At 35.1% G+C, this 13,319-nt stretch overlaps 1 protein-coding gene across 6 annotated transcripts in view; it reads right to left on the bottom strand.

Annotated features, from left to right (window-relative positions):
* Positions 1–13,319, bottom strand: part of RIMS2 (regulating synaptic membrane exocytosis 2) — a 618,814-nt gene that overhangs the window by 485,802 nt on the left and 119,693 nt on the right. For 3 of the 6 annotated variants that reach the window (XM_058564761.1, XM_058564764.1, XM_058564769.1), the window contains exon 2: positions 8,820–8,906. The exons of the other annotated variants lie outside the window; for them this stretch is intronic. In XM_058564761.1, the coding sequence (XP_058420744.1) occupies positions 8,820–8,906 (87 nt within the window). The remainder of the gene's footprint in view (positions 1–8,819; positions 8,907–13,319) is intronic. 6 annotated transcript variants of the gene reach the window in all.

Genomic DNA, 13,319 nt, shown 5'->3' with positions numbered 1-13,319 from the left:
TACTTTTTGAAAATGTTTTGAAATAGCTGAGGTACTTCACTTTCACAAAATTCTCCTCCAAAATAATAGGAAAAAAATAATGGCATCAGAATGTATACAGCAGCACTATTCCTAATAGCCAAAAACTGGAAACAATCCCAAATGTATATCAATAGTAAAACAGATAAATAAACTGTAGTATATTCAGATACTAGACATACAGCCATGATAATGAATGAAATACAACTACATGCAATCGTATGGATGAATCTCACAAACATTATGTTTTTTTAAATCAATTTATTTAAACTGAAAAACAAAAACAAAAACAGTTCGCCCATTTCTCCTACCTCCCACCTCCTGCCTCTGGCAACCACCAATCTGTTCTCTGTATCTATGAGGTTGGTTGTTTTGTTTTGTTTTTAGATTCCACATATAAGAGAGATCATATGATATGTATCTTGCTCTAACTTATTTCACTTAGCATAATGCCCTTGAGGTCTATCCATGTTGCTGCAAACGGCAAGACTTCATTCTTTTTTTTTTTAATTGATGTCATAATAGTTTATACACATTGTGAGATTCCGGTTGTACATTATTATTTATCAGTCACCATATAAATGTGCCCCTTCACCCCTTGTGCCCACCCGTTCCCCTGGTAACCACCAAACCAACCTCTCTGTCTATGTGTTGGTTTACATATGAGAGAGGTCAAACAGTGTTTGTCTTGCTCTGTCTGGCTTATTTCACTTAACATAATACCCTCCAGGTCCATCCATGTTGTTGCAAATGGGACAAGACTTCATTCTTTTTTATGATTGAATAATATTCCATTGTATATGTATATATGTATGTGTGTGTGTGTGTGTATATATATATATATATATATATATATATATATACACACACCACAATTTCTTTATCCATTCATCCATCAGTGGTCACTGAGGTTGTTTCCATATCTTGGCTATTGTAAATAATGCTGCAGGGAACATGGTGCATATATCTTTTCAAGTTAGTGTTTTCATTTTCTTCAGATAAATACCCAGAAATGGAATATCCAGAAATGGATTATATGGTAATTCTATTTTTAATTGTTTGAGGAACCTCCATTCTGTTTTCCATAGTGGCTGTACCAATTTACAATCCCACCAACAGTGCACAAGGGTTCCCTTTTCTTCACAACCCCACGAATACTTGTTATTTCTAGCCTTTTAGATAATAGTCATTTTAACAGATGTGAGGTGATACCTCACTGTGGTTTTGATTTGCATTTCCATGATGATTAATGATGTTAATGTTGAACAAAATAATACAGACCCAATAGAATACATATTGCATGATTCTATTTGTATAAAGTCTAAATATAAATAGCCAAAAAAAATCTGTGGTGCTAGATAGAAGACAAGATCAAAGTTATGATCCTTTGGGGTGGGAGGTAGTCCTCCCTGGAAGGGAGCATGAGGAGGAGATCCTGGAGGGATGGTAATATTCTGCTTCTTGCTCTCGGTGATGGTTTCCAGATATGTTCACTGTCTGGCAATTCAATGAGCTGTAGATTTCAATTTGTGCACTTTTCACTACATATGTTACATTTTAATAAAAACTTTACTTGGCAATAAGCACTTTGCTACTTTTATCAATTCTTCTAAATGCCTTTTCTGAACTATCATTGGTAATTTTTCTTTATTTATTTATCCATTTCTTGAGCCAAAAGGAATTTAAGGTGGTTCTAAGGTAGGTGACAGATGCACTCAATTTTTATTCAGATTGAAGAATATCTGTGTTGGACCTGGAAACACACCTATGTGCAGGAAGTGCCTTCATCATTTCACAACTCCATATCAACTGCTTTGACCAGTCAAGCACAAATAAGAAGTACATGAAAACGTTTTTGTCCATATCATCCTCAGTATTCAGGAAAAGTAGAAAGAACAAGTGGAATTTTTAAAGTAAAATTAAATAAAAAAGATTCTCAAGGACCCTTCAATTTCCATTGCCATCAGCCTTCAAAACAATAAAATCAACTCTTGGGGATCCATCAGTTCCCCCTTATGAGTTAATAATAAGCTGCCCATGCATTTAGAAATTTCACCTCTGATCCAAGACTCAGCTTTATCGCAAGTTAACATGATTGAGTACAGCAAAGGAATCATGTGATACACTCAGTCTTATCATCAACAGGTACAAGCAGTCTTTCCAAAACACCCTTCTAAGGAATTCTCTATGACGTGAAACCTAAAGATTTAGTCTTCTGGAAGAGATAGGAGAGAAAAACTGCTCCTGGAGTCTTGATTGAAAAGACTGTAATAAGTCATGTTAACAATTAGCACTTCAATAAAAGCCTCAAAATGGATTCTTAGATTCGTGTTTTGCAACTAAAAAGACACAAACAGTTTTTCCTAGACTGTTGGAAATCTGTTCAATCAAGAGACCTTAAATAGAAGAGTCTTAAGAATTCTCCAGAAGCAAACGATCTTTGGATAGAAACAGCTAACCAACAACTTTGGGATCAAGCAGATGACAAACCAAAGTAGACAGCTTCCACCAAAGAACAGAAAAAGAGTGATTTTCTGCTCCTCCTTTTTATTTTATTTTTTATAATTTTATTTATTTATTTTTTCCCCCGAAGCGCCAGTAGATAGTTGTACATCATAGTTTCACATCCTTCTAGTTGCTGTATGTGGGACGCAGCCTCAGCATGACCCGACAAGCGGTGTGTCGGTGTGCGCCCGGGATCCGAACCCCGGGCCGCCAGCAGCGGAGCGCGCGCACTTAACCGCTACGCCACAGGCCGCTCCTCTTTTTTAAAATTATTTTGTTTACTCTTTACTTTATTTATTATTGTACTTTGGCATCTCTAATGATCAACTAAAGGTTTCTCAGTATGCTTTCATATATTTTCAGTTTTCACACTTTTACTCTCCTTCAGTCTTTCACTGCCAACTAAGAGAATGCAAAAATCTCCCTGTAATCCCATTGACAAAATTTAATAGGTGTTCCTTGAAACACTACATATGGCAAATTTCCTTCCTTCCAGAAGACACTTTTGTATTTGAATTTTCTTCATATTATTAACTCTAACCTTCAGTCTCGTAAAAATTAAACCTTGATGCCAAGTCATTACAGCAGCTTTAGTAGAACCAACAGAACCAGGAGTGAGGACTACAAATATTGGAGTTATCCTTGCTACAGTAGCATTCTTTTGACAAATCTTTATCTTTTGGCATCCTGAAATTTCCATCTCATTGCAATAAATGAGAATCAAATGTACACTAACTCTAGTAGATGTTCCTATTGCTTATTATATAGAGTCAACTCTCTTTATGATCACATGGACAGACTTTCTAGACTTCCTTGCAGTTAGTTAAGAGCCTGTGACAAGCTTTGGGCAATGAGCTATGATCAACAGTGCCCTATGTCACTTCTTGTCTTACACAGTTAAGAATAAGTGTGAGTTACCCATTCTCTCTCTTCCTCTGATGCAGCAACCCTTGTAGCTATATATTCCAGTTGACTTACCAACAAGATGCAAGCAACCTGAATCCCTGAGTTGCCACTTGGAGAGAAGCATTCTATAAACCAATAAATAAGTTTCAGTCTTTTAGTGGGCCTATGCCCCTGGGCTGTGACCTTCAGCAGCGTTTCGCAGTTTCTTTTCCCCTTTCAGTGAGACAAGAAGGCTAGAGAGAACCGCAGTTGGGTATTCCCCTTCTCTCATGTTGGTTAGGCTTTGGTAAAATAGTTTCCTTTGAGAACAAAAAGCTCTGGGAATATTTCAGAATGGTTATTTTTCTCCTTCCCCTGCTGGAAGTATGAGAGAATTTTTCACTGATCTTCACCTTGAGAACCTGGTGGGTACCTTCCTGGAGGTAAAACTCACAAAACTGCAGGGGAGGGGTTCCCTAAGTCTGGGCTCCCAGGAATCTTTAACACTTATGTTAGTCCACACTCATCCTTCAATAGTTCAATTATAGTTTAAGTTTTCCTACCAGATCCTAGCTCCAGTGGTTTCTGCTCCCAGTAAGCTGTCATTCTTTTTATTTGCTTCTCTCTCTAGTTGTCAGGGCATTGATTTGCCCTATGACCTCAATTTTCTGATGGATCTAAAAAGAGTTGTTGGTTTTCAGTTTGTTCAGCTTTTTTCTTGTTGTGAGGATGCGAGTAACAACTTCCAAACTCTTTACATGTCAAAGAGGAAACCAGAAGTCTCCACAATATTGTTTTTAATTGCCTATCAGCATGTCTTTTTCTCATTTGAATGTGAAATATTTAAGAGCAGGAACCATAGTCCTTTATCTCTGGATTCCTAGTACCCTGCACAGTGTGAGGATTCTTTAGGGCTCAATCATGGACTTTCTTATTTGCTATTCATCAGACACTGTCTCTCTAGGTTATCTTATATATTCTTCTAGCTTTATGTACCACATTGACAACTCCGAAAGTTATATCTCTAGTCAATCCATATCTCTCCTTCAAAATTGGCTCATTTATAGTCATCTTAAACTTAAAAAGTTTACAACTTAAGTTTTAGTTTCTACTCCTAACCTGTTCATCCTTTCCCCTTCTTGATCATAGTTAATGGCATCATCACCCAATCTGACAGTCATCTTTGGTTCTTTTCTCTTCCTTACTAACTTCTCCAAATCTACTCCACTAACAGATCACATCATTTCAACCTCCAAATATAGCCCCAATCCACTTCTCTCATTCTTCACTGTAATCAGCCTATTCCAAGTCATTATGATCTCTAGCAGAGTCCTTCACAAAAGCCTCCTCATTGCTCTCTCCACTTTTATTCTCACTCACTCTACTCACAGAGCAGTCAGATTAATCTTTATAGATAAATTAAATCATGTCACTACCATTTTTAAAACTTTTCAATATCTTCCCTTTATACTGAGACTCAGATCCAAATTCCTTATCATTCTCTATAAAAACACTGCCCTATCTGGAACGGTGTTTTTATACTACCTCTGGAACCTCATCCCCTGCCACACTCCCTCTTGTCCACCATATTACAGCCACACAAGTCTTCTTTGTGTCCCTCGAAGCCTTTGCTACCTAAAGACTTTCACATATGATGTTTCCTATGCTTAAAATACTCTTTCCCTTGGCATTTTTATCCTATTAAAAGACCTCATAATCAAAGAGGATTACTATATTAAGTGGTTGTCTGATTCCAATGATTCAAATTTTAGATTTCCCTAGTATTTCAAAAGTATGTTTATTATTTATCATGTCACAACATGAATAAAACTGTTATTATACGAAAATTCAAAACAAACTAATCCAATTGATTAGTTTAATTAATTTGTTTTAAAAAGTTTTCTTACTTTTGATATTACGCTAGATATTGGAAATACAAAGTTAAAATAACAGTTGCATTACAGAGCATTTACCATTTTTTCCTAGTATGCTCATCCTTAATTAATTCTCCAAGGATTTGTTTTACACTTTACATATAACCTATATTATATTGTCTTTATATATAACTTTTTCTCATTTTGATGCTGATGCAAAAAAATAGTGAAAGAATGGGGCCGGCCCGGTGGCGCAAGCGGTTAAGTGCGCGCGCTCCGCTGCGGCGGCCCGGGGTTCGCTGGTTCGGATCCCGGGCGCGCACCGACGCACTGCTTGGTAAGCCATGCTGTGGCGGCGTCCCATATAAAGTGGAGGAAGATAGGCACCGATGTTAGCCCAGGGCCGTCTTCCTCAGCAAAAAAAAAAAGAGGAGGATTGGCGGATGTTAGCTCAGGGCTGTTCTCCTCACAAAAAAAAAAAAATAGTGAAAGAAAAAAGAAAAAGTAAAATTAAAATTAGTTCATTTGTATATTACGCAGTTAATGCAAAGGCTGAATAAACTGACAACGGAAACAAACGGCTCAATCAATTTTCTATGCCTCAAAACTTACGGAAAATCAAAGTTGAATACATTGGTCTACTTACACAAGCCCAGGGGCATAGGCCCACTAAAAGACTGAGACTTATTTATAGCATTGTAGAATGCTTCTCTTCCAAGTGGCAGCTCAGGGATCCAGGCTGCTTCCATCTTGTTGGTAAGCCAACAATTTCACACGAATTACCCAAATCAAAATTAATAAATCTTCCTGTTACATTAAAGAACTATGAAATAAACAAATTCCAAAAATACAGACCTCAAGAAACCTACATTATTATAGCTTTGAGTAACCACAAAATGAGATTTATATAAATTCATTAAAATTAAATTACTGTTCAGGAAATATTAGATATTTAACATTATCTGATAGAATATTGATTTAGTTATTGTACTATGAAAATGTTTATACAAAATATGAAAAAACATAAGTCCTACTTTTTAACAAATACTTTTACAGTTTAACAAATACTTTTATACTTTTTATAAATTAAAGTGAATACCTGGAATTCAACTCTTAGAGGTAGTTTTATGGATGAACGAATAGAAAGTAAGCAGATAGGAAGTTATCCTATTCAAACAGTAGTCCAAGAGATAAACAAATGAGAGGACTCAGAAAGAAATCTGAGAATGTTGCTCGAAGAGAAGATTTAAAAGAGAGGATTCAGAAGTAACCCTGGTCTGTGGATCAGAAAGATAAAAGGAAAGCTCCTAGAAAATTATATGCCAAAAATCTTCAGCATAACAAGAAGGTAAGATGAAGATTACTACTGAGAGAATCTCTTAATTCTGAATTTTTAAAACTGTATAAATCATGGAGCAACAAGAATGAATTAGTTGTCCAAGAAATTTTAATGGAAATAATACCTATTAATCAAGAATTAATTTTTAAAACATTTGAAAGTACTACTCTTTTCTCCTACCATCTTCCTATCCAAAAATCAAAGCAAACTGAATTATATATATATAATTAAATTAATTAAATATAATTATATTTATTATTGCAGTGAAGCTATTTCTTTTCAAATTTGTCCTGATCTTTGTTTATACTAATCAAATGTCATTTTGTTTCAATAATTAGAGATCACTTTTTTAAAGTTACTAACAAAATATCTATTTTATTTAATGCTCATTGTAATCTACTAAGTAATATAACTTACTCTTGATTATTTTCTAAAACTCACAAACAAGTTAGGTAACTGAATTCATTTAAAATTAAAGTTGCATCCAATTATATTTTGCTATTGATTTTACTATTTTATTATAAGTTTCAGTGCCTTAGAGAAAAATCAACAAAACAATGACATTATGTGCCATTTTAATACAATTTTTCTGATTAGAAAAGGGATTATTAAATTTATTTCTATTCCTTGTGACACAGTATTCTTATATCATAAAAGGATAAAACATATAAAATCAGTTGTGAATAAATATTTAGTGAGTTCCTACTATGGATCAGGCATTTGCTAAATGCCAAGCATAAAAGAGTAGACAAGACAAACACAAGTCTTGACTTGAACAAGCTTAAATAGAGCAACAGTTCCAATTTTAGAACTACATGACAACTATTAGGAGTAGTATATCACAACATAGTTTTACTTCAGTTGAAACTGAAACACTGACAAAATTTAAAATAAAATGCATAAAAGGTAACATAAAATGGATGAAGGGACTACCCTCATCAATAACAAGACAAAAAGATGTTTATCTTTTAGTTTGTATTAAAGGCAAAATGTGAATGTTTTTCTGAATATTTCATCTTAGGGCTCCCAGTAGTCATTCTCGCTCCTTCCTAGGGTGTGCGTCACTTCTCAATCTGCCCATTCGTATAACCAAACCATCTTCTCCACAGACATAACTCCTACTTTAAAAAAGCACAGAGGGGGCCGACCCAGTGGCGCAAGCAGTTAAGTGCGCGCGCTCCACTGCAGAGGCCCGGGGTTCTCCAGTTCGGATCCCGGGCGCGCACCAACGCACTGCTTGTTGAGCCATGCTGTGGTGGCCTCCCATATAAAGTGAGGAAGATGGGCATGGATGTTAGCCCAAGGTCAGTCTTCCTCAGCAAAAAAAAAAAAAAAAAAAAAAGAGGAGGATTAGTAGATGTTAGCTCAGGGCCGATCTTCCTTACAAAAAAAAAAAAGCGCAGAGGCTGAGTGGTAAGAGCATTTCTGAGTAAGATGGCAGTCATCATGGGGAGACTGAAATTTAAATAGATATAGTCTTTCTTACATTTTCAGTGTTACTTCCACTTCACAATATAAATAATATTGCTTGCACAAAGTTCAAAAGATACAGGTATGAACAACTTTTTAAAGAATGTTTTTTAATCTGCTAACAACTAAAATAAATGGAATTGACTTTTTTTTAATGTTTCAGGTCAATGTGAGAATAAATTGTTGCATTTCCCAAATTATGTTTCAAAACCTAATGAAACATTCAGTGAAAACAGGATTCAAAAGTCAAATAAGCTTAGTATACATCATACATTCTAACACCTTTGGAGCATATGTAGACATTCAGAAGTATTGCAATAAAAAAACCTGCTTAACTTTTTTTAAAAGAACCTTTCTAAAACTATTTGACCAAAGATTGAATTTGGGGGTTAATACCTCTTAATGTTCTCTGGAATTACTTTTGAAAGAAACACACTTTGGAATACATTGCATTATTGGAGAAAGATATTTTACTGGATAAATACAGTTCACACTATTTATAATAAAATTAGTGGGAGAAATCACCTCCTCGTTTTCACTACCCTATAAATTATCCTTGTTTTCTGTTTAATTTCCATGGGATAATTAAAGGTGAAAGTATCAAACTCATAATCTGACAATTTTTGTTTCTGAGGAATACTATTCCAAGGACAATATTTTAGTACATACTCTTTAGTATGTTATACTATCAAAGATAATATTTAGTCTATACAGATCAGCTTACTTACGTCTGGGGCTCCTTTTCATTTTGTTGTTTTTGCTGGGGCTGAAGAACGTTATTTACCAGTTCAGTGATCCCACTAAAGGGAAACCACCTGTTTAAATAAGCAAATAATGTGACTGAATAACCAAATGAATAACAATGTAGGTCAAATGTTTTCTTATCCATAATAATAAAAATACACAGGCACAAAAGCTACAGCCAATGGAAATGTGAGCTCCAATTATCATCCAGGCAGTTAGAATGTAGGGAAACTAACTTTGAACACTTAACCAATCCACAAGCAGGCAGCAAAAAACTACATCCAGTCAGTATGTGGATGAAGTAAGAAGCTGCAGGCAGCTCTCTTACAAGCCAGAGAGTCAGAAAGCAGAAGACACACTAGCTGCAGCCTATCCAGTATTAGTTTAAGCTAATACCATCCAAGGTGCAGAAAGCAGAATGTGGCAAAGGTACAGGAGTCAAGCCTACTGCACTCTTAATACATTTACTTACTGTGTCAGTTGTGGTTTGTGTTCTTCTTTGACCCTAAAAAGATAAGTTTGCACAACTGAGTGCACTGTACTAGGAATAAATTTCTATCTACAGATTTGTGGTTATATAAAAATGAAAAATGAGGTTTATTACATAGAAAAGCTTAGTGCTTTGCTATATATTGGAATTATACATTTGAATTAATTTGAGACAAGAAAAATAGAAGTTAAATCATTCGTTCTTTTTTTTTTTTTTTGCTTGAGGAAGACTGGCGCTGAGCTAACATCTGTGCTAATTCTCCTCTATTTTGTTTGTGGGACATTGCCACAGCATGGGTTGATGAGCAATGTGTAGGTCCACGCCCCGGATCCAAACCCACGAACCCCAGGCTGCTGAAGTGGAGCATGTGAACTTAACCACTACAACACCGGGCCGGCCCCAGAAACATTCGTTCTTAATAGAGGACTGATATTAAAACTCTACTGCTATTCTAATGTTTCAGATTTAATTGTTGTTTTCTGTATATTTTTATTGATATTGATGTTTTTAAAATAATTATTTTAAAGTACTATATTAAACACAGTTACATTTGGTTTACTGAAGATAAATAGATTTCCTCTTTTTTTTTTCTTCCTTAATATAAATTGAAGTAAAGGCATAAATGTTTTAAATAAAAGGTAGGGTTTTATAAACGTATTTTAAAAGCCTTACAAATGAATTAATTTACTGCTTAAAGGAGCAGATAAAGGATTTGGAGGGTTATGTATCCAATATACCTAAAAATAGCTACTAAAATAACTACGTATATTAAATTTGAAATAATCATGAGCTAAAGTAAATTACTCATATAACTATAACAGAGTTAAAATGCATTTAAACTATAATCAAGTTAGTGCTTCACTGAAATAGCACTGGATATTTAAAAAGTAGAGAAAGATCATACACAAGGGTAGTGATGCCTCTGAAATTTGGCTTTCCACACTTTGCCTAGGACTGGTCCTGAGAGAGAAACCTGTGACTCAGTAAGTAGTTGGTGAGCTTTTACTTTCCCAAAGAAAGGTTAGAATTGGTAATTAAAATTAATCACCAAAATCTAGAACTTTCATTGGGAAATTATACTAACACTGGAAATTAAATTCTCTTTAGATCAGACTAGTTTTCTTTTCCAGGGTGTTCCTATTTTTAATGATATAAGCAATAAAGAAAAGGAATACCCTTTTATACATTTTTGTGTCCCAGTGAATAAATATAATTGGTAAGTATATATCTCTATATTAACCAAAAAAGAATATCCTGTGTTTTCTGCATAAACTTCCAAAAGTATAATCATTTTAGCCTAGAGCTAAAGCCACATCATTTAGTATTTAAATATAGTCATATAATGGATTAACAACAAAAGATTGTATTTAGCACCAAATAGCATATAAACAAACACAAGCAAACTATAGTGACATCGAATTCTACCTAGAAAACTTATCACTATATTCCTTTGAGAATAAGACAAAAATCTCTTAACATTTTAGAACAAAACAGATTCCATATAGATAATGACAAAGAAAGATTACCATACCAGCTCACCAAAATGAAGAACAATTCAAGATTACCCTTCACCAAATAATACATATGTTAAAAACTACAAATACTGAAATAAATTTGTAAATCAGGAGAAGATATTTGTTATAGAAGTCTGGCTGATACTCTGCAAGGACTCCTGTTGCTGTTAATTTGTGACAAAAGATTTTATCATAAACAAATTGATATTAATTTACAAATCAGTTTCCAATTTCAAAATCTTTACTTGAAAAAAATCAATAGACATAAAAATTTTAATAACCAATTCAGGAATTATTTCTGGGCTTTGTAAAATATCTACATATAAAATATACAATCATTTGCATCAGCTTCCCAAATGAAATATGTATCACAATACAGCAGAATAAATATTTACCCTGTCTTTAAATAACAATCAAAAGTATAAAATTATTCTCCTTTTTTCCAATATTTTAGATAAAATTAAACCTCCAAGTATCTGATCATAAATAAAATTCATGTTGAGATAGTAATTTAAGAACTGGTAATATAAAAAAACAATTATATCACCTATTTCTTTGACAATACACTAACATTATTGACAATGAACTCCTACATCCCTGCATTCCAAAAAGTGTATGAGGGGCTTCCAGTTTCCAATCTGATACATAAAAGAGCTTGGAAAATATCACTCCCATCCTTATAAGAAAAAAAGCTCAACAAACTAAAAATCAACAACTCTTCTTAGAGCCATCAAAAAATTTCCGGGCAAACCATTGCCCTGAAAACTAGAGAAATAGACAAGCAGATACAGAACATCACAGTTTACCAAGAGTACAGGCCCAAGAGCAGAAGGCCACACCTGGAGCCAGTAACTACAGGAACACTTTTAACTATAACTGACTAATCGCTGAAGACTCCACGTGGACTGAATTGAGAGTTTAAAATTCCAAGGGGTCCCAGTCTTAGGCACACCACCACATTTCCATAAATTTTACCTCCAGGAGCCTTACCAGTTGCTTACTGTGAAGATAGAGGAAAATCTCCTCCTGCATTCAGCAGAAGGAAGGGAAAATAACCATTTTGAAACACTCTCAGAGCTCTCTACTCTCCTTAACAATCCTAAACTCAAGGGAAAATATTTTACCAGAGCATAACCAACCGAAGTTTTACCAAAACCAAACAAGCCTGAGGAAGGCAAATACCCAATCACATCGTCCTCTAGCCTTCAATATGGGAGAAAGAAAAAACCAAACTATAGCCCTTTCTAGCCTTCACCATGGGGGAAGGAAAATACTCAACTCAGGCTCCCTAAAAGACAGAGATAGACCTAATTATAGGACTACTGAATGCTTCTCCTGTATCAACACCTTACCACCAAATCAGTAGAGTTCCTGAATAATAACAGAGAGTTACAAGTAAAAGAACTGCAAACTTCAAAAATTATTTAGTAAGGAGTCTACGGAAACAAAAAACAGAAAGGAAGACAAAAATAAAGAAAATAGAAGAGAGAATTCTGGAAAGATGATGGAGTAGAAAGCAACAGAAATCTGTCTCTCCACCTAGACAACAATGGCAGATTCTATCTAATGTAAGCATTTTGGAAATCTGGAGTCTACTGAAGGCATTCAACTTCAGGATGAGGCTTGAACTGTACACTGTAGTTAATTTTAGTCAATTTGAGCTGTGAGCATAGTAACAGCTACTCAGCCCCAACCCCTTAGTCTCATGGCAGGTAGCTGTGCACCTGCTCCGGGAGCAACCTGCACACAGCTTGCAGGAGCCAGGGTGGGTAAAAAGGACCCTGTCCTTCAAATATCAGAGATCGGTGCTCTAATAGCTGATTACTGCTTCTCATCTCAGTGGTGCAGACAAAGAGGTGGATGGCCATTGTTGCTGCAACTCTCCCCATTGTTGCAAGCCTCTCCCCCTCTGGTTAAAGTAACTTCCAGGACATTTAAAGGGCCAGTATATTTCCCCCACTTTGTTTCTCAATTTTTCCCCTTTTGGGAGCCAGCCAACTGCATATATAAGGGAAAACAGAAAGTCACCACACATGCCCAGGGAAAGGCACAGGCTCGGAAAAGACCTGAGAAGACCTTAAGTTTATAATACAGGCTAATGCTCAGCAAAGAGACAGCCTATAATAAAAATAAATAAATAAACAAAAACCGTAACAGAAAACAACAAAACCCGGTGAAAATCTGGAAAGAATCTGATTTCCAGAGCTACTGCATTATTAGATTCAAATTTTTCAACAAAAAATCACAAGGCATACAGAGAAATAGGAAAGTACGGACCTTCAAAAGAAAAAATGATCAACAAAAACTATCCCAAAGAAGACCTGATGGCAGGTCGACTAGACAAAGACTTAAAAAAAAAATCTTAAAGATGCTCAAAAGACTAAAGGAAGATGTGGAGAAAGTCAGGAAAACCATGGGTGAACAAAATGGAAATATCAACAAAGAGACAGAAAAACTAAAAAGAAACCAAAAAGTAATTC

Source organism: Diceros bicornis, chromosome 21 (genome assembly GCF_020826845.1).
Source record: "Diceros bicornis minor isolate mBicDic1 chromosome 21, mDicBic1.mat.cur, whole genome shotgun sequence".
Lineage (NCBI taxonomy): Eukaryota > Metazoa > Chordata > Mammalia > Perissodactyla > Rhinocerotidae > Diceros > Diceros bicornis.
This window is presented reverse-complemented; position numbering and strand designations above follow the sequence as displayed.